The sequence below is a fragment of the Myotis nattereri genome (genome assembly GCF_964212035.1).
Source record: "Myotis nattereri genome assembly, chromosome: 18".
Lineage (NCBI taxonomy): Eukaryota > Metazoa > Chordata > Mammalia > Chiroptera > Vespertilionidae > Myotis > Myotis nattereri.
The window spans coordinates 25,451,424-25,478,217 of record NC_138093.1 but is presented as its reverse complement, the minus strand read 5'-3'; the positions used below and the strand labels follow the sequence as shown (position 1 = coordinate 25,478,217).

The 26,794-nt window shown below is 44.3% G+C and overlaps 1 protein-coding gene across 2 annotated transcripts in view; it reads right to left on the bottom strand.

Moving 5' to 3' along the window:
* Positions 1 to 26,794, bottom strand: part of LOC308533911 (uncharacterized protein C1orf21) — a 174,127-nt gene that overhangs the window by 11,524 nt on the left and 135,809 nt on the right. For both annotated transcript variants that reach the window (XM_081112132.1, XM_081112133.1), the window contains exons 4-5: positions 8,115 to 8,191; positions 868 to 928 (exon numbers count right to left, since the gene is read on the bottom strand). In XM_081112132.1, coding sequence (XP_080968258.1) covers positions 868 to 928; positions 8,115 to 8,191 — 138 coding nt within the window. The remainder of the gene's footprint in view (positions 1 to 867; positions 929 to 8,114; positions 8,192 to 26,794) is intronic.

Genomic DNA, 26,794 nt, shown 5'->3' with positions numbered 1-26,794 from the left:
AAAAAATTTCAAAGGTAAAAGTGGCCTGTAATGCCTTCCTATAGTAATGACATGCTCTGAATTTAAGATTTTACTCTTCATCTGAATAAAGCTTTCCAACGATAACACTCCGATTTAATAGTTAAAATTCACCTTTCTGCAGTGATGAACTTAAATTCTCCAAGCCTGTAATCATTAACCATAGTCCATACTCCTTCAGCTGCTTAGCATATGCTGCTACTCAGAGATCATAAGTATGGGTCCAATTTCCACATGGATCAACCTTGCATCTCACTGTCAGTGTCAAATCCACACATTCCTAGAGGAGCAACTTGGAGAGACTGCTTTGGAGCCTCAGAGAAGTGGGCTCCCAATGTTATTATCATTATTATTACCATTGCAAAACGGGGTAAGTGACTCAAGCATTCTGAGCCTCAGTTTCCTTGCCTGTAAGACACAGATAATACATGTCTCTCAGTTAATACCCTGAGGTGGCTGCTGATTGCAACGTGCACACGAGGTAAGAACTTAAGGGTAGTGTCAGGCACCAGGTAGCTGTTGGCAGGTACCTTCTTGCTTGCAGTCTGAGGTCAGAGCAGGGCCTCAGGGGCAGACAACACACAGTGAACAGAACACTGTCCCTAGAGACAACGCGTCTCTATCTGGTGTTGCCCATTTTAATGAATGATCAGGGGTAGCCCAGGGTCCTGGGAAGCCTCTTTAGACACGAGACATTCTCACAGTCACATTTTCTTGGTGTCGGGGGAACTTCTGTGTTAACTCTCTACCCAGCCCCTTACAAGAATAACTTCGTGACATAGGAACCAGAAGATTGTTACCCTCACCCAAGAGGCAATTAGTCTTGAAACACGTACTTTGACTCCTTACCTTTTCGATTTTTTCATCCAGCATTCTGAAGAATTCTTGTTGGCTCTCAGAGATGTGCATGCTGAAAAACAAAGAGCGCATATTTCAATGTTTTCTTAAACCTCCTCCCTCATGGAAAAATGCTGAGGCCCTAAACTTGGAGGTGGACATTTCTTTATTGCAGACTTTTCCACAGAAACACTCTGAAGTTATAGTAAGAATAAGTGTTATTACAGTAATCCTACAGATGCATTTCATAAGAGTCTATCAGTGCCTGCGATTTAAGGAATACAACTTCCTGTCAATGTATATGTTATTTACAGTGGTGTTATTGGGAGGTATGTGCCAAATTTTTCTTCAGATACATATTTTCGATTTAAAAAAGGATAGGCAAGCAGCACATGGCATATTTCCACCCTGTGTATAACCCTAGTTATTATATGGAAATGTGTATTTTGCAAAGCATCAGCATGATATTCAGCTGTCTAGATGAGGGCTGGCAGCAAATGAGCTGAGAACTTGACATTGGCCCTGAACACCTTCTGCATTGGCGACAGCGAATGTGCCTCCCAGGGACAGAAATTCCACTGGAATAAAGGAGAAAGTCAGGAGGCAGGTTTGGGTAGCACTTGCCCTGTGTGTTTGCTTATCTTACCCCATTTAACAGCAAACCTTGTGAGATGAATGTGGTAACACCGGTAAGCAGAGCCGAGATCACCAATGGGAAGGGCAACATATATGATATTAATTGACCACATGATCTCTATTTAAATGCATGTGATTCATGACCTCACAGAGGCAGCGCAGCGCAGATGTTAGCAGGGGTGAGGCACAGACCTCTAATTCCTCATCTAGAAAACCTTCCGGCACTCATGTTCTATGACTGTTGTTAACTTCCATTCACTCCTTTATTGAACTATCACAGCACGAAAACAATAATGTGTGGTTAGTACTCAACATATGCACATTAGATGGACAAAAGGGGAACTCTTTAGTAAAATCCACTCTCCAAATGGGTCTGCCCTCCTGTGAGCAAGAGTGTCTGGGTTCCATTAAGGAAAAAACAAACACAGCAAACCTCATAGACACAGACAACAGTAGGTGATTAGCAGAGGGAAAGGGGAGGAGGGGGAAGTAGAAGAGGGGAAAGAGGGGAAAAATGGTGATGGAAGGAGACTTGACTTGGGGTGGTAAACACACAATACAATCCACAGACGATGTTTTATCCAATGTCACCCCAATAAAGTCAATACAAAAGAATCTCCAGGCTCAAGGGTCCATATCAGGAGCTTGGGACCAAGGTTGATGGTGACGACCCCAAGGTGGTAAAGCAAAAACGAAAACCTCAGTGGTTTCAGCTTTGTGCGGTTTCACTACATGTTTTGTAATCAATAAAAAACACACAACAAAAAACAGGTATCCCTTTGGTTAAAACAAATTGGATGAAAGCCGCCCAACCCAGAAGTAATTAGACAAGGCCGTGTATTTCCAACCCCACCTGGATCTGGAACGAAATCGTAACCTTACTTTGGGTAGAGGTCCAAGACAGGAAGTAAACGACCACTTCCACCTTCCCGCTCGCCCTTGGAGAAACAATTCTAACAAAAGCCTTCCGTCGGGCGTGTCTCTAGGATCACAACCTTGATACAGAAGCGATGTTCCCTCGTCTAAGAGCGGTCCAGCATCTCTGCCTCATTCAAACAGCTACGAGGAAGAGCCACCCACCAGGCGCGTTCACTATCTTGCCCCTTGAAAGACAGCGTGTGGACTGTGTTAGAAAATACTAAGCGGTAGGGTGACTTATTTATCGTCCAATCCTGACACTCTACACAGGCTCTTTCAGACAGACTCTGTTGTCCCTGGAAGTGACAGACACTGCCGGATGGCACAAAGGCTGCACGCGGTCCTTGTCACCTGAGCATCCTCTTGCGTAGGATGCACCTGAAAGCATGAGGCTTACTCGGCTGTTTCCCAGGGGATCGTTTCAGAGAGAAGTCCTGAAACCCTCCAACGAGGGCAGAGCCAGGATTGGTACTCTGACAAAATAAATCAGCCCATGTTGACTGACTGCCGCTTAGATAAATGTGAACGACCTCTTCTCCTATGGAGACCCTGTCAACACACTGGCATTAATAATGGTTTTTTCGTTCAAAAGTTTACGCTGCACTGTGAGAAACAGTCCCTAGGTAATGAGATTCCTGGGTGCTTTCTGATGCCCAATTTGAGGATCGTGAGTGGGGAGCCAGGAGGAGGAAAAGGCACATGGGTTTTCTATGTTTCCTCCAGGTATTGGAAAGGAATAATTGAATTATGATTTAGTTTAAAAAGTATAAATACTTGATGCTAAATTAGATATAAAAATCTTTTATAAAAGCCTGTATGGTAGCCCTAGCCTGTTTGGCTCGGTGGATGGAGCATCAGCCTGTGGACTGAAGGGTCCCAGGTTTGATTCCGGTCAAGGGCATGTACCTTGGCTGTGGGCACATCCCCAGTAGGGGGTGTGCAGGAGGCAGCTGGTTGATGTTTCTGTCTCATCGATGTTTCTAACTCTCTCTCTCTCTCTCTCTCTCCCTTCTTCTCTGTAAAAAATCAATAAAATATACATTAAAAAAAAGCCTGTATGGTGGGGCCTGATTTAATTAATAAAGCTTAACAATTTTAGTAATCCTTGTTTCTCTCCAATAACGACAACTCCAACTGGGAAAACCCAGTGCTGCACGGAGGACAACGTGTGGCCCCTGTTGACCTTGGCAATGCTCCTGTGAGTTAACCCTGTGCTAGCTCCTGTGAGTTAACCCTGTGCTAGCAAAGGCCCTTCTTTCTGTGACTTCTCAGCTTCACGAGACTAGAGATGATAACATGATGGAATCTTACTGACAAGTAAGCAAATGAACAGAATGAAGTGGGCAACCCGGCTGGCGTGGCTCAGTGGTTAAGCATCAGCCTATGAACCAGGAGGTCACAGTTCGATTCCCAGTCAGGGTGCATGCCCAGGTTGTGGGCTCGAGCCCCAGTGTGGGGCATGCAGGAGTCAGCTGAGCAATGATTCTCTCTCACCACTGATGTTTCTCTCTCTCTCTCTCTCTCTCTCTCTCTCTCTCTCTCTCTCTCTCTCCCTCCCTCTGTGAAATCAATAAAAATATATTTTAAAAAAAGAAAGAAGGTGAGCAAAGTGAGCTTTCGAGCTGAAAGACACATGGCTTTCATGTTCAATGACTGAAAGGAAAGTTTCCAAATAATAAAAACTTAAGCCAGAAAAGTATGAGAAGGCAAGGTCCCGATTCCCTAATACGTCCCCTGCAAAAATGAAATTCGGTTACTCAGTGGGTTCCTGGCAGAGCTTGGCCTGAACACGGTTATTTCTTCATGGTCATCATTATTATTTTTCAATTGGACCTCAGGGAAGTGGGGTTAATCCTAGTCCTCACATCACGACACACCCTTGTTTGTAGCTCATGCATGGCTCAGGCTCAGTTTTAGTTAATTATTTTGTTAGTTTTTACAAAATAGTCTAATAAGCACCCATTAAACCAAAATGAAAAACAAAAGCTAGGACCTTGACAACAACCTAGAGCTAATTTACTTCCTACCATGACTTACTTTAGTTTTTGTTTTTTTGTTTTTTTTAACTTCACAAAAAGCGCATCACGCTCTATGCAATCTTTTAGGGCTTACTCATTTCTTCTGGCATATTACATTGACGAGGTCCATCCAGCCTTGTGCATTCATCTTAACGAATTTAAAGATTAACTTTAAATGAACTAATTTAATATTAACTCGAATATATTCCACTGTGCGAATACAGTGGAGTTTATTTTCCCCACTTTCTTGGTAAAGGCCATTTGGGTGTTTTCTCAATATTAAGGCGTTCTTACCGAGTCACTGTGATAAGCGCTGGGCGTACATGATTTCATTTGCTCCCCAGCCCTATGAGACAGGATCGCTCACCCTCTTTTTTCTCTGAGAAAACTGAAGCTCCGAGACACCAGGTCACTTGCCTGAGATCACAAAGTTGTAAGAATATGTTCCACGTGTTGCATCAAATGAAGATGTGAGAATTACCTGCCGCTGTTATTAACAAATCTGCCATTGGCTGGTATGAGATTGTCCTTCCACTCATGGGAAAAACAACAAACGCTCGTTATCTTGTTTTATGCAACTGCATAGTAAATGCGCTCCCTTCACCCTGTGAGTCGGCAAGTAGGACAAGTAACACTCTTCTCTTGGGCCCCAGAAGGATTTCTGAGTTGAATTCCATGAACCCTATGCTCTGACGGACAGTTTACAACACACACACACACACACACACACACACACACACACACACAAACACACAAGAATGCTGCTGTGTGGATAACAGGATTTTCTTCATAATTTTAGAATAAACACCTGAGCCAGTTTAATCAAGTTCTCTGAGAGCTTCATGCCAGTTTGCAAAACTCGCTGTTTCAGTGTGTCAAAGTTCAATTAGTATTCACTCTACACGAAAAAGAAATTCTCCTTAATCCGGTCTCTGCTTAGAACTCAGCGATAAGGGAAGCATTTAAAAATAGCCTGTGTCCCTTGGCTTGGATGGAAAGATGAAGAGGTTCTGTCATCAGCTATCTGTCGTTAGTGTAGATCAAAGTGATTCCCAGGGAAGTGAACGAGGGAGATTGTGAGTATAGCATCACACTCACCTGAGGGCGCACACACCGGCCGACCGATTATACCGACATTGTACGGAGTAAGTGGATTTTAAAAATGTCTCATGTTCTTTGAAAGTGACAAACTTTAATCCCTGAGCTCATTGACCGCCCTCTGAAGAGTCCTGATCGCCGCATGGCAGCAGCCATGGCTGTAGCAATGCCAGATACCAGGCTAACGTGATTAGGAACTAGGCTATTTTTGTCTCAATTTCCTGGGAGGAATCAGAGATAACACAATTTATTCTACTGAGGATTTTGATTTGTGGGGCAACGATTGCACATATGTAATGGTCGCATTTATCCTGGAACGGGGTGGGGCTGTGTAGAATTTATTCATGTCACCCGGACCGCCAGGAGATTTGCTAATATTTAGGGGAGCCCACAGAAGAGCTCTGTAGCCTCTGGGATACCCGAGCGTCTTTGAGGAAAAGGGAGTTGGCTCTCACGTCACACACAGTGCATTTTATCACTAAGGTAGATTCAGTTCTAGAACAACCTAGAAAATGACTCATTATTCTCTTTAACTTTTTAATTGTGAAATGCATAACACAGAGTAGAGAAAACATAGCATGTTGTTTGTCTGGTTTTAAATAATACTGAAAGGACATCCATGGAGTCACCACTCAAATTAAGAATTAGAACCTGTGGTCCCACTGTCTTCCATGGAGTCAGAGAGAACCATGATTCTTAATTTAATGCCTTTTCATTTCTTTGCTTGTCTATTGTGTTATCACTTATACATCTATTCTACGTTCCTTCGTTCTGCCTGTTTCTGAACTTTATATGAATGAAACTACCTATAGGCAGGTCCTACTACTTACTTTACCACTGTAGCTTTACATTTGTGAGATTCTGTCTTCTTTTTTAAAAAAAAATATTTTTATCGATTTCAGAGAGAAAGGGAGAGGGAGAGAGAGAGAAACATCAATGCAAGAGAGAATCATTGACCGGCTGCCTCCTGCACACTCCACACTGGGGATAGAGCCCACAAACCGGGCATGTGCCCTTGACCAGAATCAAACCTGGGAGCCTTCAGTCCACAGGCCAACGCTCTATCCACTGAGCCAAACTGGCCAGGGCAGATTCCTTCTTGATAGTTTGTTCATTTTCACTGATATGTAATATTCCCATCAAAAGAATATGCCGCATTTTTGTTAGCCATTATATATTTTTAAAAGTTTTAAAAAAAATTTTAAATTGATTTTTAGAGAGAGAAGAAGGGAGGAGAGAGCGAAACATCGATAGGCGGCCTCTGCACACCCCCTTACTGGGGATCGAGCCAGAAACCTGGCAATTGTCCTGACTGGGATTGAACCAGCAACCTTTCAATTCACAGGACAACGCCCAACTGGCTGAGCTACACTGTCCATTTGGGGTTATCCAAGAGCTTCAGGAGCTCACAGAAACAGTGCTGCTATGGATATTTCTGCGGGCGCACATGCCCTAGGCCTTCTCTACAGCAGGGCTGGGGACCTTTTTTCTGCCCAGAGTCTTTTGGATATTTATAACATCATTCAAATAATATAATTCACTTGATAGAAATTTATGTTGCTGTGAAAAAAGCTCATAGATTTATTGAATTCGAATCCCGCCTGTGGTTGCCTTGGCAAGGCCAGACTAAAGGACTTCTCAAGGGCCTTATACGGTCCTCGGGCTGGGCGTTTCCCTCCTCTGCCCTGAGGGTGACGATGCTGGGGAGAAGGTGTGTGCAGGTACAATTTTAGTAGATAAAGCAAATTGTTTCCCAAAGTAATGGCACCAGTTTAGATTCCCACCAGCAGGCGTTAAGAGTGCCTGTGTTCCATATCCCGGTCAACATTTTGTATTTTTTCCTATCGATTAGCCATTCCTGTTTCCTCTTCAATGAAAGGGTTGTTCATGTCTTCAGCCTATTTTTCTATGAGTTCTCCGCCTTTTACTCACGGACTTGTAGGCATACTTTATATACCAGGTATTCTGCAAATCCAACTACTGTCAATTACATGCATTGACATGTATTATACCTGTTCCATCCTTTTTTGGCCTTTTACTTTCCTACAGTGTATTTGGATAAACAGAAGTTCTTAATTTTAATGTGGTCACCATAATTAATCATTTTCCTTAAGATCTGCATCCTTTGTGACTTATTTAAATTCTTCTCTACCCCGTAAAGATATCCCCCTTTATTTTCTTCTAACTGATCGTTTAAATGCCTGCTCTGTCATATATTATGGACTGTTTTTGGACTCTCCAATCTGTTCCTTCCAGTGGTTCTCAACCTTCCTAATGCCGCAACCCTTTAATACAGTTCCTCATGTTGTGGTGACCCCCAATGTTATTGTTACAAATTGAACATAATTAAAGCATAGTGATTAATCACAAAAACAACATGTAATTATATATGTGTTTTCCGATGGTCTTAGGTGACCCCTGTGAAAGGGTCGCGGCCCACAGGTTGAGAACTGCTGCTAGACCAAACTACACTGGTCATAATGAACACAGCTTTATCATAAGTCTTGATTATCTAATAGGCAAAATGGAACTCACTCTGAAAATATTTTTAGCTTTCAAAACAATAAAAATATAGGAACTAGGACTTACTTTGCTCGGGGTTGATGAACTAATCCCGGAATCTCTTTGTTAGTTTTAAGTCTTGCATTTGAACTGGCACTTTTTTCCTGAAACACACACATAAAAGGCAAGATGAGAATCAGCACTTCAGCAACAGCATGGACTTTCATCACAGAGACGCTAGCTGGCCGGGACCCGCCACGGCGGGCTGCTTCACGAGGACCGAAGTCCTGGCAAAGCGGTCACGCGGTCCAGGCAGGACTACCAAACATTGTAGCAGGGAATGTGGTCACGAAGAAAGCAATTAGCTCTATAACAGCTATGACTCTGTTTAGGAAATGATGTGCAACTGGAATGTGGTTTTTAGGCTGAGTTACTAAAAACAGTAAGAATCCAAGAAGAGCAGATTCTCGGGCCAGGAAGAGCAGAGGAGCAAAATCACAGCCTTTGTGGACTTGCCCAGGTAACCGACTTCAGTGCGTTTTCTTCGTAAAAGACAAAGGCATCAAGTTACTGCGGCATAAAGTTTGCAGAAGGCTCTAGCAGTGACGCTGACAAGAACAGGCCTAAAAATAACGACCATTTCCCACCCACAATGAACACTGGAATTGGATGAGTAAAGCTCAGTACTAGCCTGTATTCAAGAGGCACATTCTGGCTGTTGGCCTAATCTGATTTCTTATTCCCAGGAAACCAGCCAGATGGGAAAGAAATTCTCTCAGATCTTAAAATACTGATATATCAGTCAGAACACTAGCTCAATAACACTACTCATCTTTACTTTCACAGACATTATTTAAAAAGATATATTTAAGGTGCTTTATTCTTTGCTCACAAAACATACCCCTAAAATGAAAGGAAAGACTATTCTAAACCAATTTAAGAAGTGACTATATAGTCTCCAGGAACCAGGGGTGTGGCAATAGTTCAAGACCCAGGCTAGCCGAAACCGGTTTGGCTCAGTGGATGGAGCGTCGGCCTGCGGACTGAAGGGTCCCGGGTTCGATTCCGGTCGGGGGCATGTGCCTGGGTTGCGGGCATATCCCCAGATGTGCAGGAGGCGGCTGATCAATGTTTCTCTCTCATCGATGTTTCTGACTCTCTATCTCTCTCCCTTCCTCTCTGTAAAAGGTCAATAAAATATATTAAAAAAAAAAAAAGACCCAGGCTAAGGGGAAGAATGACACTCACATGGGTCACCCCACTTTTCTTACCACATGCAAAGCCATGTGAGAAGGCAGTGAGACAGATGGGCCCTCAAATGAACTCTTCTGAGTTTGTATTTCTCCCAGGATCACAAAAGCCATGTACATCAATGAAATTCCAGTGACTCATATGTTCTGGTAGTTGTTTGTTACTGACCACCAAACATGAGCTTATCTGTGTAACACTGCTATCCCAAAACATAGGGTAATTTTGTGATTTTCTAAGAAAAGAATCGCTACAATTCCTTTGCAGTGTATCTTTCTTTTGTGTTAATCCTCACCGCAGGGTATTTTTCCCATTGATTTGTAGAGAGAGTGGAAGGGAGAGAGGTGGGGGAGACAGGTAGAGGGACGGGGGGGGGGGGGGGGGGGGAGGAGGGGGGGATGGGGGGGAGGGGAGGGAGGGGAGGGGGAGAGAGAGAGAGAGATTAGTTGCTTTCCACAATGCCTGACTGGGGATTGAACTTGCAACCCAGATATGTGCCCTTGACCAGGAATCGAACTGTGACCCTTCAGTGGGTGGGCTGACCCTCTAACCCAGTGATGGCGAACCTATGACACGTGTGTCAGAGGTGACACACGAACTCATTTTTTTTGGTTGATTTTTCTTTGTTAAATGGCATTTAAATATATAAAATAAATATCAAAAATATAAGTCTTTGTTTTACTATGGTTGCAAATATCAAAAAATGTCTATGTGACACAGCACCAGAGTTAAGTTAGGGTTTTTCAAAATGCTGACACACCAAGCTCAAAAGGTTTGCCATCACTGCTCTAACCACTGAGCACACTTTGCAGTCTATTTTACCTTCCTTACCTCACACTAAACTTAAGAATGTTTTCATGAACATTTGAAATGTATGACATAGACATTGTTTCCTCTGCTGATGTCATCAGGGAACAACAGATGAGCTGCCTAATTTCTTACAAAGCAGGTGGGAGAACGAGCAGAGAATTCTAAAGCACTAACCCCAGGAAGGCCGGGCCCATGTCCTCCCTGTACCCTCAGGGTCACACTGCCTGGCTCAAGGGCCTGGCACTGCAAATTCATCATTTACTAAGTGACACATTTTAGTAAATTTATAGAGCTGTGCAACTGTCACCCCAATCCAGTTTTAGAAAAGCTCTATCAACTCCAAACGTTTCCCCAAATCCATCTGCAGTTATTTCCTGCTCTCAGCTGTAGCCCCAGGAAACCAGTCAGCTTTCTTTCCCTACAAATTTGCCTTTTCTAGATTCATATACATGGAATCCTATAATAGACAGTCTGGCGTTTTCCACTTGGGTAATGTGTTTGAGGTTTATCCATATTGTAGCCTATGTCAGTATTTCACTTATTTTAATTGCCAAATAACATTCCAGGGTATGGCTATACCACATTTTGTTTAGCCATTCATCTGGATTGTTTCTAGTTTGTGGTCATCACACATAATGCTGCTATGACCATTCATACACATGTCTGTGAGGGCATAGGTTTTCATTTCTCTTGGGCAGATTCCATTCCCAGGAGTGAAACTGCTAGATTATACGGTAAATTTATAGGCAACTATTTAAGATGTGACCAAGGTGGCCGCACCATTTTACATTCCCACCAGTGATGCATAATGATTCCAGCTTTCCACATTCCCACCCACGCTTGGTAATGTCTTCCATTACTGCCATTTGAGTGGGTGTCTCATTGTGGGCTTTCTTTATTTGAAAGACTTTTTAAAAATTGACTTTTTAGAGAGAGAGGAAGGGAGAGGGAGAGAGAGGAATGTCTATGTGAGAACATCGATTGGCTGCTTCCTGCACCAACCTTATGGGATCGAGCTTGAAAACCAGGCATATGTCCTGACTGGGTATCAAATCAGCAAATTTTCAGTTCACGGGACAATATAACCAACTAAGCCACACCAGCCAGGGCAAGGCTTTCTTTATTTTAAAAATAAAGTTTGGATTTGTTCTTACATGTCCTTGTATTCCTCAAAATACCTAGTATCTTGCAACACGGAACATTCATATGCCTACTGGTTAGCTGCATTTGCATCCATAAATCAGTTCTGTGTTTCCTTATAGATATCATTTAACTTCTACTCAGGGTGTTTATTGGGGAAGGGAAGGTTTAAAGAGATGTCTTGCCCAGCTAGCGTGGCTCAGTGGTTGAGCTTTGACCTATGAACCAGGAGGCCATGGTTCGATTCCTGTTTAGGGCACATGTCCAGGTTGCAGGCTGTATCTCCAATGTGGGACCTGTGAGGAGGCAGTGGATCAATGATTCTCTCTCATCATTGATGTTCTTCTCTCTCACCTGCTCGCTTGCCCTCTGAAATCAATTATATATATATATACATATATATATATATATATATATATATATATATATATATAGAGAGAGAGAGAGAGAGAGAGAGAGAGAGAGAGAGAGAGAGAGGGAGAGAGATCTTAAAAAATGAAACAAGCAAACAACACCAAGAAGGGCTGGAGGAGGAAGGAGGATGATGGGAACCTTGGATGGAGCAGACCCAACAGAGAGGGCTGCGCCAGGAAGAGAATTAGCCTGGGAGGTGATGTGAGAGATGACTAAGATAGTGTTTCCCTTGGCAAGAAACACCTTAATAGTATGTGACACATAAACTAAGCACCTAAAATAAACTGGGACCAAGTGAGACTAAGTGGAAGCCATTGAAAGGGCCCTCGGCAGGCAGTTTGTAGAGCAGTGCTGTTGTTGTTTTTTTTAAATGTCAACTCTTTAGTAACATTTATATAGTTATATAAGTATTCCTAATATTTATTACTAGAGGCCTGATGCATGAAGTTTGTGCAAGGAGCTTGGCCCTCGCAGCCCCTGCTTCGTCCAGGAGGTCATTCGGCTGTCCAGTCTAATTAGCATATTACACTTTTATTATTATTCATATTTTAAAATTTTTCTTTCGCAATTACAGTTTGCATTGAACATTATTTTGTGTTAGTTTCAGGTGTGCAGCATAGCGGTCCCAGGGAGCAGCGCTGTACGTGACCCGCTCATGCTGGTTTCGGAATCACCTGGATGCGCACAGAAACCCATATCCCCAAGCTCCACCCAAACTCGCCGAGTGCGTGTGTCTGGGATCCAGGCCCAGGAATCTGCATCTCAAACAAGAGGCCCAGGTGACCTGAATTCTATTTCAGAGAAAAGACACCTTCACACTCAGGGATCCCCCCAGTTGGTTTTCCACATGACAGTTTCAAACAGCGCTGGGGTTCCACAGAGCTGCCCAGCAGGGCAGGGACCCCTCGAACGGTTCCTACTTAGGGGCTCCATCTGTTGAAAAAAACCCTCCCTTTCTCCAAAGGGTTTGCAAACTAATGTCAGGGAGTGACAGTTTTATTTAAACAGCAAATCAAACAACTTCCTCCCGGCTTGGAATAATTTTACTTCGTTATGAACAAAACGCCCTTGTCAGTGTCCAGAGTAAGTTGCGTTTCCCTTAGTTTCTCTGATGCTGGAGACAGTCACACCACCTGCAATGCCGCTGCTGCTCCCCACTGAGTCTGTGTTGTCCCGCTGAGTCTGCAAGGAGCTAGGCAGCTGCAGCCCTGTGAGGTTCCCTGAGTTGGTTCTGGGTTGGCAGTGTGGGAGAAATCTCATTTTCTTTTTTCTGGGCCCAGAACTATAAAGAAATCCCAGGGGACAGATGGATGCAGGGAGCTGGAGGCAGAGAAAAGAAGTGGGGGTGGGAATAATAGCTCCGGAGACTGCTAACGAGGGATCTACACAGGGAAGAGACGCCAAGCACTGAATATGAACTCGCAGAGCACTCCGCCCTCCACACCGACTGTGCTGTTGTGCACATGGGAACCGCTGCATTTCAGAAAGTACATGTACACTAGAAAAGGTTATTTATGAACCAGAATTAGGAGATTTAGGGGGACACACACATATCTTTAAAACGTAGGCACACCTTCAGCTATACAATAAATGAGAACTCATTCCAGCATTTGGGGAGTAACCCGTAGTATGTACTCTGTAAGGAAACAATCTCATTTGATCTTTTCATATGTGATTTCTCCAGTGGTATTAACATGAGCTAGGACACTGCCTCTTCAAATATAAAGGAATTTTGTCTGTCTTTTGAGTGATGACGATCTGCTGAGTCATATTCACTCTGTGAGAATTTCTGAACGTTAACAAGTGACAAGGCCCATGCTGTGAGATGCAATTGCTGACTCGGGCTCACCAGGATCATAATTATGCAAAGTCAACACTTCCGTTATCATTACCCACCCAAACAGATGATTAGAATTAGTAGTCTTTTCTAAGAATTATTCAGTAGTGATGAAGTTGGCCTGAAAAGTCTCTGCTTTAAGGAAATTCTTTTTCTAAAAATTAAAATACAAATAAAATACAGCCACGTACCTCATTTTATATCAAGCAAATGTCAAGTGGGGCAAGTCATTTTTAAAGCACCCAATATTTTTCACATAGTTGCTTCTCAAGGTAGATTGGAAATGTTTAAAATAATCTTTAAAAAGTAAATAGTGCTTTAAGAAATTGCTCAGAAATGATTTCATTATATACCAACCAAATTAGAACAAAGGCTTTAAAATACCATGTCACCGATTATAAAGAGGAGGCCATACTGTTGTTATACATTACACTGAGGACTCTGAGTTGAGGATATTTTCAACAAGATGATGCATCTCCAAGATTTTCAAAGGAGTAACATACACACACCCAGAGAATTAACTGATCTGGAAGAGTCATAGTCAATTCTTGCCCAACGTGTATCAGTTAGGATAGGGTAGGTTATGTTGCAATAACAAACAACCCCGAATAACAGTAGTTCCGTACTATACAAGTTTATCTCTTGCACATGCTATGTGTCCATGGTGGCAGGAGGCTCTGCTCATCCCACTCACAGTGGAACACCATGGCAGAGGAACCTCCTGGCACATTCTTCCCGAATACACTGTTCAATGGTACTTAAGTGCCTGACTGTGCTAAGAAATCAGAGGTATAATCCTCATCCCCTAAGAAACCAACAGGAAAGTGAGCAGATGTTTCAAAGTGAGAGAAGGATGTGTGGGGAAGTGCTGGGGGTGACACCTCACTCGGAGGAGGAGGTCACGGATGCTTCCTGCGGAGGGAACCGGGCAGGGCTGGGTCCAGGGGAGGAATGCGTAGCCTGGTAGGAGAGGAGAGAACATGGCACTCACCAAGAACCATAACGAACCTGGTCCAGCCAGAGGGAGCCTGGGGCGCCGGGAGGGCGTATGAGAGATGTGGGGGTGAGGTGGGAAGGGGCTGGACCAGGGAGGGCTGGGCCTGGACATCTGGATTTTCCCAAAAGGCCAGAATTGTGTTTCAGAGGCGGAAGCAGAGAAGCGGTCAGGAAGCTTGTCTGTAAATCAGAAGGGGATCGATGAAAAGCTGAATGTAGGCAAGCAGAACCCGAGTCTGGACTTCGGAGTCAGACCGCCTCTCTGCTTCCTACTGTGGGACCCGGAGCAGGTGCCACAGCCTCTGTGCGTCAGCTCCCTCACTAGTGAAATGGCAATGAAAGTAGTACCTCCTCCCCTGGGGAGCCTGCTGCACAGGAAGGCGTCACAAATGACAGCCTGTAGTAATAAGACGGCTGCTCTGGGAATAGAGACGAGAATTGCGTTGTTGAGAGAACTGCTGAGTGCCCACTCCATGCTAGGCGCTTTGCTAGGCTCTGAGAAAAACAACAAGAAAAAGACAAACAAGACAAACAAGAAAAACACTGCCAATGCTAAATTATAATTTGAGAATGGAGAAGACTGGAGGTCAACTGAATGTGTAGGGGCGACGGAAGAGGAAAAGGTATAGTGGAGATGACAGCCAGGTTTCTGGCTTAGCTGACACCTGTTACCCCACAGCTGTAAGGCATGATGGGTGGGTTGACTTTCCAAGTGCAGGTGTTTTTCTGGGCAGGCAAAGCCAAGGTGACAGGGCTATCATGGCAGAAACAGGGCTGGTCAGGAGTGCATTCTTCTTACAGGGGATGAAACGTAAGCTTCGGGGCAGAGAAGCGGTGCAGATGGACAGAACATCTGTCCGAAGGTCAAGAGTTGGTGGGCTGGCCTCACAGCTGTGACTCTGAGCTCAGGGCCAACTGGATCTAGGGGACCAGGCAATGGCTCCTCTCTCTTTCCGCTTGTCACCTTGGTTTCATTCTTTTCATGGCCTTGTGGCAACCCCAGATGCAATCCTTCCAACTCTGTGACCTGACAGGCCTTGTGAGCCCAGTTACACAAACGCCCTGCCCTTTGTGGGGTGTGACCACTGGGGGTTGGGGGTATCTCTCAGCAGGAGCGAGGGGGTTGCTGGGAGAAATGAAGCAATAGTGACCACAACACCTTCTATTCTTCTGCCTGTGAACTCTCACCTTGAAGTGTTTTCCCTATTACTATACATATTTTAAAATATACAAACTCTCTATTGCATGTATTATGATTTTTAAAAAGTGTATTTTAAATTTATTTTTTAAATATTTTTATTGACTTCAGAGAGGAAGGGAGAGAGAGAGATAGAAACATCAATAATGAGAGAGAATCATTGGTCAGCTGCCTCCTGCATGCTGCACACTGGGGATGGAGCCCACAACCCGGACATGTGCCCTGACCGGGAATTGAATGGTGACCTTCTAGTTCATAGGTCAACACTCAACCACTGAGCCATACAGGCCAGGCAAAAAGTGCAGTTATTTATTTTTAATCTTTTTATGTTTTCACATATAGGAGTTTTGAGTTTTTGACTGGTGGAAAAGAACTGATTTTCTTCTTCTTCTTTTTTTTTCCATTTATTATTTCTTCCGTCCCTTCTGTGATTAGTCTTGGTTAACCGTAAATTTAGCTCGCTGCCCATACACTCTCTTCTATTCTCCCATCAGAGGTTGGAGCAAACAGAGGACACAAATGTTTTACTAGCACCCCCGGGCTTGCTAGCCAACACCAGCATCAATTCGTTCCTGGTATGATTATTTTACAATGTGGATGGATGGAGCCAGTCACTAGAATTCTATCCACAGTCTTGACAGGCAATAATCCAACCTGGCATGGTTCCATTATTGATGTACTTTTAGCCCGGGGCTAGGAAAAGACTGCTTGGTTATAGCTAGCATTTGGGTTGCAAAAGCTCTTTAAAATTGAAATAGGGTACTTAGGCAATGAAGAGTAAGCACCATTCTTTTTCTTCCTATTTTTTTAGTCTCCTTTTGGAGAAACGGGTGCTGCTAGAAATATCTTCATTCTAAACTTTGCAAACAGAATTGATCCTGAAATGCTAAAAAGGGGTGTGTTTAACCACCAATGCCTCTATTTGCTTATCATCTCGAGCTTTTAGAAGCTTTCCAGAAAAGCGCCCGTGCTTTCCCACGCTCCTTTCTCCACATGTCCCCCTCCAATTTGTGTTCCACGCCCATGAGACACTTGAGCCAAGCACTTACTGTTGCTGTGGGAGCGTGGTGGGAGGGGGCCCCCTTGGGCAGCCCGACACCAAGCTGGGGAGAAAAGCAAGAACAAATGACCTGTCATTTCTAATCTCTCTGAGGAGGCTTTCAAATTCAGGGTTTAGGAAGGATACAGCCAGCCTTCGGTCTACCATTACGCGAGGTGGTTTCTGAGTGTTTCACCTCCTGGTCTCCATTCTTCTCTCTCTAGACCCTACCAGGCAAATAAGTCTGAAGAGACAGTTTGCTTTTTGCCTCATTCTTTGCCTCTCAACTTAGGTGAACATCTTTTCCTGAGTAAAAGGCCAAAAAGTGTGGAACTGGCAAAGGAGAAAAGTATGTGAAAGTACATGCTTAAGAGCTTTAATGGACGCTCCCCGTTCTTCCAAAGATCCTTGGAGATGCGTCTTGGGAGCTTAAAGGTATGTTCCTTTGGGGATATAGTCAGGCGACTACTTATAACATACAGTCTGTTCATTCAGCTCCACACATTTAAAACACTTAGTGTGTGAAAAATCATATTAAGTTAGAAACACTGCTCTCTCCACACTCACATTTTATGACACAATTTACACTTTTCAGGGGCACCCGACATCTGTGTTTTCACACTCAGGGTCGTCCACTATTTGAGTCTTCTAACATCGTCGCCCCTAATTTGTTTGACATAAAATGCAGTTTGGGTTGTTGTGTGCTTGCTGTCTTGGAAATTGGATTCTAAGCCACACGTGCCCATTTAGTAGTGGTGAGCTCCACACTGCTCACCATTTACTGTATTATTGTGTCAGAGTAACTGTGCAAAGGCTAAGATGATTCACAGAAAGAATAATCAAGTTAGGACTTCTTTTTCATTTAGAAACAAAACTGATTCTTTCAGAAGAACTTAAAATGACCCCTGACTGAAGTCAGTGTTTTAGGCTAATAAGTTTTTCCCCCAAACTCTGTCTTCAAAATATCAAGTGTGTCCTATACCACGTGACTCAAATACTCAAACTCTGTCTTCAAAATATCAAGTGTGTCCTATACCACGTGACACAGTCGTTATTATGATCCTCATTTAGAGCTGAGGAAACCGAGTTTCAGCAACTTGCCCAAGGTCTCCCGGAGGGTTTGACCTCATCATGCCTTTCTGATATCAGAGCCCAAGCTTTGGTCACGACCACCTGCAAGCATCCATGGTAAAATAACGGTAACAACTGTTGATTGTCACTGAGCACTCACCATGTGGTGTGTGCAATAGCTCTGTGAGCTGTTAACCCATTTTATAGGTGAGGAAATTAAGTCACAGAATTGTTAAGGAGTCTTCCCAAGATCACAGAGCCCAGAGGGTCTGGCTCCAGAGGCTGTGCTCTTAACACGCCCCAAGGACACAGTTCAATATACTACGTCTACCTTGTGGATTTCCACAATCTACTTTAGGAACCTACCCAGCTCTGCTCTTTTCTCTTTCCTACATGACTTACTCCAAAAGAAAACAAAAACCTCCTTACACCAGCCAACCAAAGCAGAGACAGAATAGAAGACAGCCAGAATTAAAGTAAAATCATTTTGAAAATATTTGCACAAGAAATTATTCTACTATATTATGTATCCTCTGTTTACAGTGACTTTCAGAAATTCAATTCAGGAATAATGTGAAGAATGTGCCAATATAATCAGACACATAAAAAACATCACTTTTGCCCTAACCGGTTTGGCTCAGTGGATACAGCATCGGCCTGTGGGCTAAAAGGTCCCAGGTTCGATTCCGGTCAAGGGCTTGTACCTTAGTTGTGGGCACATCCCCAGTAGGGGGTGTGCAGGAGGCAGCTAATCGATGTTTCTCTCTCACCGATGTTTCTAACTCTCTATCCCTCTCCCTTCTTCTCTGTAAAAAAATCAATAAAATACATTTTTTAAAAATCACGTTTTAGAGAAGAAAGGACAACTAGAATTTGCTTCCTAGTGATAGCCTAAAACTATGTATGCTAGGGGGCGCTATTGAACAATTTTAGGGGTTGTGTTCATTGGTTTTCTTGGGATTTGCATGCAGTTGAGCTTTGGGGTAAGGAGAGCTTATAATTTTTAATTGAAACCTGTTTAACCTCAGCCTGGTAACTGTTAGTCAACACAATACTTTACTGCAGGAGAAAATTTAAAATAAGTTACATTCATTATATGTACAGTTCCTTCTTATTCATGCAGAGGCATTAATCACACATTATTTTCTCTTCCACCTGCAAATCTGAGAACTCAATTAAAAGATAATGAATTGGAGGTGTTAAACGCAAAGAGGGTGTCACTGTTTCTAGAGCATTATTGATGGTGAAAAGACTGTGTCTCGGGCAGTTAATAGAATCTGTGAGCTAAAGGAAGCACAGAACCAAATTAGTGGAACCAAATCATTAGCAATCAGGAAATCTTAGTTCTAACTCCGTTGCTCCACAATTAAGCTAAATTACCTAAGTACATGTTAATAAATCATGATGCCGTAAATACATAGGATTAGGAAGGTTAGAAAAGTACAGCAGTGGTTATGCTGAATGTGGCCACACACGCTCAGTCCAAAGTAGAAAACGGAATGTAGTTAACATATAAAAGGCCAAATCCACATCCAAAGGCGATACAACTAGGAATTAATACACATCCTTCTATAAATGTAGGTAAGTATATATCCTTCTCTGAATTTTCAATAGTGGTCTAAAATTTTTTTTTTGTTCTGCAAACTGATGGTTGCCAGATGGCAGGGGTTGGGGGACTGGGTGAAAGAGGTGAAAGGGAATAAGAAGTACAAATTGGTAGTTACAGAATAGAAATGGGGATGTAAAGCACAGCATAGGGAATATAGTCAACAATATTGTAATGACTATGTACGGTGCCAGGTGGGTACTAGGCTTATCTGGGGGATCACTTGGAAAGGTATAAAAATGTCTAACCACTAAGCTGTACGCCTGAAACTAATATAATATTAAAAGTCAACTGTCGCCCTAGTTGGTTTGGCTCAGTGGATAGAGTGTTGGCCAGTGGACTGAAGGGTCCCCAGTTTGATTCTGGTCAAGGGCACATGCCTGGGTTGCACACTCAGTCCCCATGGGGGGCGTGCAGGAGGCAGCCAATCAATGATCCTCTCTCATCACTGATGTTTCTCTCTCTCTCTCTCTCCCTCTCCCTTCCTCTCTGAAATCAATAAAAAAATATATTAAAAAAAGTCAACCGTTAATGAAAAATAAAAATTTTCTTTTAAGTATCTGTTCCAGAATTGTGCCCGCTACACAAAACAATTTTAGGAGAAGCTGTTTAAAATTTTTTTGAATGAACATTATCTATTAAGTCCAGCACTGAACACATTTGCAGAACTTTACCATTTGCTTCTTAAAAGGAAACGAAGTAGAACTGTCTATGCTGAAAGGCGCTGTGCGGAAAATAACAATTGACCGAGATATGACTGTGTGTCCCCTCATGGCTCATTCATCGCTTCTCCCCATGGAGGGAAGGACTTGAAGTTGAAGGCCATGCGTTAGGCACAGCTCCGATGTTATGCAGCTCCTACAGCAGTTTAGGCAAAAGGAACTCAGTGAGCACTTTGTTGACTGAGAAGTTGTACAGACAGAAATGTGAGCTAACAAATGAGCCCTGGAGTTCAGCCAAGTTCATGGGTGTACTCCTATGTAGTTCAGGGCGGGCTATGACTCTCCTAACTGTGGCTTGATAGTGGAGGTGAACAGCCCAACACCATTTCGCTAAAAGAACCATTGACCTTCTTGAAAATTACTAAGTCAAACATAATCTTTTCTTCCCCGCTCTCAAGTCCAAGATCATGATTGCTTACGATTAGGAGGCCTGACAGCTTTTGGAGTAGGATGGAGGTGAAGTGGATTTTCCTGCTACGCACGAAACCACGGGGCTCTTTCCATGTGTTCATTTTTAAAAACCACTTAGTTTGTGCTTGGAAATAGCTTTCAGCGGCATACACAACACATAGGTCCTTTCTCAGCTGGCAACTTGGAAACTACTATTCTGGGACACAGACTAAAAAAAGAAAACCCTGAAAACCTTTTGGTGGGTGTATATGAGATGATTTTTTGAAGAAGAAAAAAAAAAACTAGGGGAAAAAACCTAACGTGTTATATTTAAAGAATTCCTAAGTATATACACATTCATTCAGTAGGCAATGTCAGACTTTTAGAGCCAAAAGTTACGTTTCAGGGACCAAGTTCAAGGATTTAGGAGAGGAAACACTTTGAGGGTGGTATTGGGGCAAGTGAACTCATTATGTCCTTTAATTCACATCTATGGATCCTAAAATGCCAGCTTTGGGCTTCATCTTGTCACTAAATGTATGTTGTCACCCAGGTAACATATACCTAATTATATCAGGTCAGGGGCCTGTAGCCCTGCTCAAGGGGGTTTGGGGAAGTTTAGCAGGTATCCTCTCCACCCCCACTCCTGAAGCCCAGCCTCAGATATGGATATCCGGGGGCAGACATGCTCCTGCATCTTTGAGGAGGCGGAGGGTTGAGTGATGGAACCAGCTCTGAAATGCTGGAAAAAGCCTCTGACTTGGGCACTGGGCCACTCAGTTTGGGTGAGGCAACCCCCTGCCATGCCAATTTATCCTGAATAAATAGGGTCAATGACCTGGTCACGGTGATCTCCACCCACACTGGGTTATTCCACAAAGGCTGGGAATGATATCTACTTAGCAACAAATTTCTCATTGAGAACACAGGTAGCATTGCACACAAGAGTGCTTAGGCAATGCTTAACAGAATGAGGAACATAAACAGTTTTCAAAGGCCCTTATGCACATCAGAGAGCATCGTTTACATATAGGCAACCGACAGACTAATTAAAAAGAATTCCTGTCTGTTCATTAAAACGGGCCCAAATGTAAGAGCCGCCATTTGTCACCATCTCATTAATCTATAATCAAAGAATTGTTCAGGGTGAAGGGAAGAATTAATTTCATAGGAGCACCTTGGCCAGGGACTGGCTCCTTCGAGAGGTGGTGAGCGAGGGAGCCTGCCTGTCACACGGGAGGGTTCGGGGAGCCGGCTTCTGGGCTCTCATGGCTTGCTGGCCTAGAATCGATGGAAGGGAAAGACTGGTTACCCCACCGAGGTAGCCAATGACTCTTTCAGCTAGTTACAGATTTCCCGGGAAGGGGGGATACTCTAAGACCTCAAAGGAAAGAAGTCTGAATTTCCTTAAAAATATTCTGATTTGCCTTTTCTTTCGGCTCATAGGAACCAGTTGAGATGTGCTGTCAGTCAAAGGAAGTGCTACTAGGAATTCTGACTTTATACACATCTGAGAACCTTACACGTTCCCGTAGGTTAACGTAAAAAGCTCTTGCAAAAATATTGTCTTTCTTTGGTGCTTGGAAGTTCCAAGCCTGAATTACCCTTCAGTTTCTTCCCTTGCTCTCCTCTGAGTGAAATAATCCGCTATCTATGAAGCACTAATGTGACAGGCACGGTGCTGTATCGTCTCTTAAGGCAAAGTAAACAGAAATCTCTTTTTCTTTTGGGCCTCTTCTATCGAGCAGAAAAATGTGACTCATCGTGATTGCTGAATGCAGGTCAACTCTGTATCGGGCATCTCACATGAATTCTTGCTCCCCCTTCAAGTCACTTGGCATCTTGCTGCCTGCCTGCCACAGCAAGTACCTACCGGGGACTCCTTCTCCACACGCCACAGATAAGGAAATTCAAGCTCAGAAAAGATTAGGCAACTTAATTTTCATGGTCACCTGGGTAGGCGCTGGCAGAGTCTGAGTCTAACAGTCAGCCTGACTCACCTCTACCACCTTCAGGGCAGCATGACTGACTAGCGGTGACTGGCGCTTAGCTCTTGCCAAACAATGTCCAAAGGTTTTACGTGTATTAACTGAGTGAACCTCGCAGCATTCTATGAGGAAGTACTACTATGATTCTTACAGTCACCATTTCAGATGAAGAAACAGAGAGCTTAGGGACCCAACCCCAGCTTACACAAAGTTTCTCATCGGATTCCAGATGCCCAACACCCAGAGGAGCACCTGGTGACCTGGGACAGCCGGAGTGGCTGCTGGCCGCCAAAGGGCCCTGTGTCCAGGATGCTGAAGAAGGGTCCTTTTACTGGGTAGAGGGTTGCATGAGACCTCTGACCTTCTTCCAGCGAGATGCTTGTGTTTGAAACCTAATGGATTACGTATATTTTGATTTCCGAATTCCTGGCACGGAGAATGGGTAATTTAAGAAAAAATCCCAGCAGTTACCCTGGTAAATAAAAGAATGCACGCTTTGTCACTTTGCCAAGATCAAATGTCCTGAGAGCCCCAGGGAAATCAGCAATCCTCACACACACACAGGTCTGGGCCAAGAAATCATAAGGGCAAGTTACTGATGGACGGTAGAGATTGTCCATGCTGGGACACATGCTGAAGAGGAAAATGGAGAGCTAAGGTGCGAACAGTAACTTGAGCTTCTACTTCCAGGGCTGCTAATGAGTCAGCGAGAAGAGGGAAGCGGAGACAGGACACGGGCTGGCAAGACCCAGCCCTTCGAGAGCTGGCCATGGCCAATGCAGGTAGCGGCCCATTGCTCTTATCATTTCAAATACCAAGAAGGTAAAGCAGGACATATGACAGATTTTTTTTTGTTGTTGTTAATTCTCACTCAAGGATATTCTTTCCCATTGATTTTTAGAGAGACTGGAAGGGAGGAAAGGAGGGGGAGAAAGAGAGAGAAACATTGCTATGAGAGTGAGACACATCAATTGGTTGCCTCCTGCATGTGCCCCAGCCAGGACAGGAAATTTGCAACCTGGGTACGTGCCCTTGACTGAGAATCGAACCAACTGCCCTTTGGTGCACAGGCTGACGCTCTAACCACTGAACACACTGGCCAGGGCCATATGCTAGATTTTATATAAATATCTGTGCCTGAATTCATATAAAAAAAAGGGCTAGTCCCAATGTCCTTCTAGGACAACTGCATGCAGGTGCAGTCCCACCAAAGTGCCCCACTTCACAAAATCTGACTAGCTCTGCCCCAATCCCAGCGGGTCATCTAGAACTCAAGGCTCCATGAGCCACATTCTGTGGTAGTACTACAAGTGAAATTACCTTAAAAAAGAACCAAACGAACATATAATCAAAGAGCACTAAAATCAATGGAAAATAAAACTTGAAGAGAAAGATGTTTTAAATTGGGCCTCTCATCTCCTCCCTCTACCCTCTGCCCTCCTACCCCCGATTAACTACAGAATTTATATGCATATATGCATAAACCATGGACACAAACAATAGTGCAGTGAAGGCCTGGGTAGGGGACAGGAATGGGGTGGAAGAGGTCAGTGGTGGGAGGGGGGAAAGGGGACATTTGTAATACTTTCAACAATAAAGATAAATTTTAAAAATAAAATAAATTGGGCCCTTAAGGCTAACGCAACACTATAAGAACAAGAATGGATCAATCCATGACCCCCACACTGATATTCATGCGAGTCTGGAAACTAACGCATATCGCCGTGAATTCCGATTGGACAGGCAATCCTGGGAGTCAGGGCAGCTCCCATGCCTGCACATACAGCCACTAACTTTCACAAATGGACGTCACGTTTGCCAACGAGGAGAAACTCTTTACTGTTCAAAGCAAGATAAAAACTGACAGGAAAGAAAGCCCGCAACTAGCATTCCGGGAACAGAGTGGGAGGGGAAATGACATAAAGGTTAGTAAGCCTTGTGATGCCCAGGGCCACTTTTATCCAGGGTGACTCAGTTGGACAAAAAATAGAAGCGATTGTCTGAGCCAAGACAATCTCCCATTCATCGTTCCCTTCCTAAAATTATAGCCATCATCCTGAACAGTAAGATCACCTTTTTTAAAAAAATACTCACCCGAGGATATGTTTTGTTTTTTAAATTAATTTTAAAAAGAGAGGAAGAGAGAGAGAAACATCAATGTGAGAGTAAATCATTGATCGGCTGCCTCCTGTACACATCCGAACCGGGGATGGAACCCACACCTAGGTATGTGCCCTGACTGGGAATTGAACCCACAACCTCTTGGTGTACAGGATGATGCTGCCCTTAACTGGGGATCGAACCTATGTCCTTTCGCTGCACAGGCCGATGCTCTAACCTCTTAGCAACACCGGCTAGATTTTATATAAGGCCTGTGCCCGAATTCCTATAAAAAAGGTGGAGTATGGTTCTTGCTGCGGCCTGGTCCTCCTGTCACGGTGCCGATATCACCTTTGGAAGGCTGGTTCTGTTTCCCGTTCTTCACTCTTTCTCAACACACAGGATTGTTGCAAAATAAAACTTCACAGCTTTTTTTTTTCTTCTGGTTAAAAGCATTATGCGAGTGCGCAAACCTGAAACAAGAATGAGCCCTGGCCACAACTGGTAGTGATGGCGGCAGGTTCCTTCCTTCCTGTTTTGGTTTTAAGTAAAGAGGGGCTGTCCCGATTCTTTCTTTGGGTTGGCCTAGCCCCTGGCAGGGGCCTTGCTCCCCCCTGGGCCCAGACCCATGAGAGGCCGCAGCCTTCTTCAAACAAAGCCTCCTTTCACCAGCAGCGGCTCTGTGTCTCCGCTCTGGACACGGGAACAGGTTTTTGGACATGTTTTGCTGACATGCTAAGCCGTGTATGTCAACAGGCACGGCAGGTTCCTATTCTCAGGTTGGGAGACTCGAGTCCTGCCACAGCCGCAGGCGACTCTCACAGGCCTCGGTTTATGTGTCCAAGAAGCCAGATCAAACCCCGTGAGCACTTGGACAGTGGTGAACACTGTGAATGCCTCTCAGTGTGTGTGTGTGTGTGTGTGTGTGTGTGTGTGTGTGTCTGTCTGTGGTTGGGTGTGCGTATGTGTGTGTCTATGGGTGTGTTTGGGGGGATGAGGGAGAGGAGTGAGCCACTGCTAATCAGGATAACATTTCTTACGTATCTTTCTAGAATACAGTCCAAAACAAAGCAGAAAGGAAGCAGCGAAGCTTTATCTCCCCGCAGCAGCCGTCCCAGGCTGGGGCTGAAGTGAGTTCACCTCGGGGTCCATTGTGTCCAGATGGCCGTGCGGGCTGCTGCAGTGACCATTTGTCCCAGGCACGGCGCTGCCTCCAGGGAAAGTGTTTCCTGCCGGAGGCTGGTTGGAAGCCCCAGTGTCGGAGGGAGCTGCAGGCACCTTTCCTCACTGGGAACGTCTGGTTTGGTCAAGCCTCCCCGCCCCACCCACACCCTCCCTCGGATCACACCCCCTGGCCTGGGAGCGAAACCAAGGGAGCTTTTACCAAAAGCCTGAGAAGAATTTGGGAGCGCTGGTAGCTGTGGTCCTGTGTGTGCATGTGAGTGTGCAAGTTTGTGCAGGCATATGAGTGTGTATGTGCAGGCATGTGTAGTCAGTGTGTGCGTGTGTGCATGTGAGTGTGCACACATTCCCACATGTGCAGAGAAGGCTGGTGATGCAGTTCCCAGAATGGTGGGCTTGGTGAGGATTCTTCCAGAAGGAAAGCAGCAGCATCCTGCTGTGGACACTGGTGCCCTTGGTTTGGGTCCTGAGGGGCTGCATTGGTGCCGGCACCAGAAGCAGCTCAGAGGGACCTCTGCTGGCACTGATGGCTTCTTGGGTCTGGGAGTCCAGCAGAAGATTCCACAGGAAGCAGGGGAGAGTGGCTGAGGGGCCGGGGGGCCGGCGGTGCCATCGGGTAGTGTTGGAACTCTGTTCAAAGTCACCTATCAGATATCTCCTGGAAATCCCAGGAACTTCAGAAAGGAGGGGGGGGGGGGTGGGTCTGCTCCAATATATCAGAGAGAGGCAGAGATTCACTCCTTCATCCATTCGTTTGTCCATTCGTTCATTCAGTCATTCCACAGAAATGGAACTGTGGACTAGCTATGTGCCAGGCATTGTTCTAGGGGCTGAGCAGGGTGGAAAAAGACAAAAGCTCATGTCCTAATAGAGCTTTCATTCTAGTGAAGGCCACGGGCAATAAAAATGAGCAAACATATAAGTAATATCAAATCAAATCAAATCCTGAGAAATAGTTAAGAAGAGAATACAGCAGGCTGATAGAGAAGGGAGTTGGTGGAGAAGACTATCATTTAGCTGGGAAGT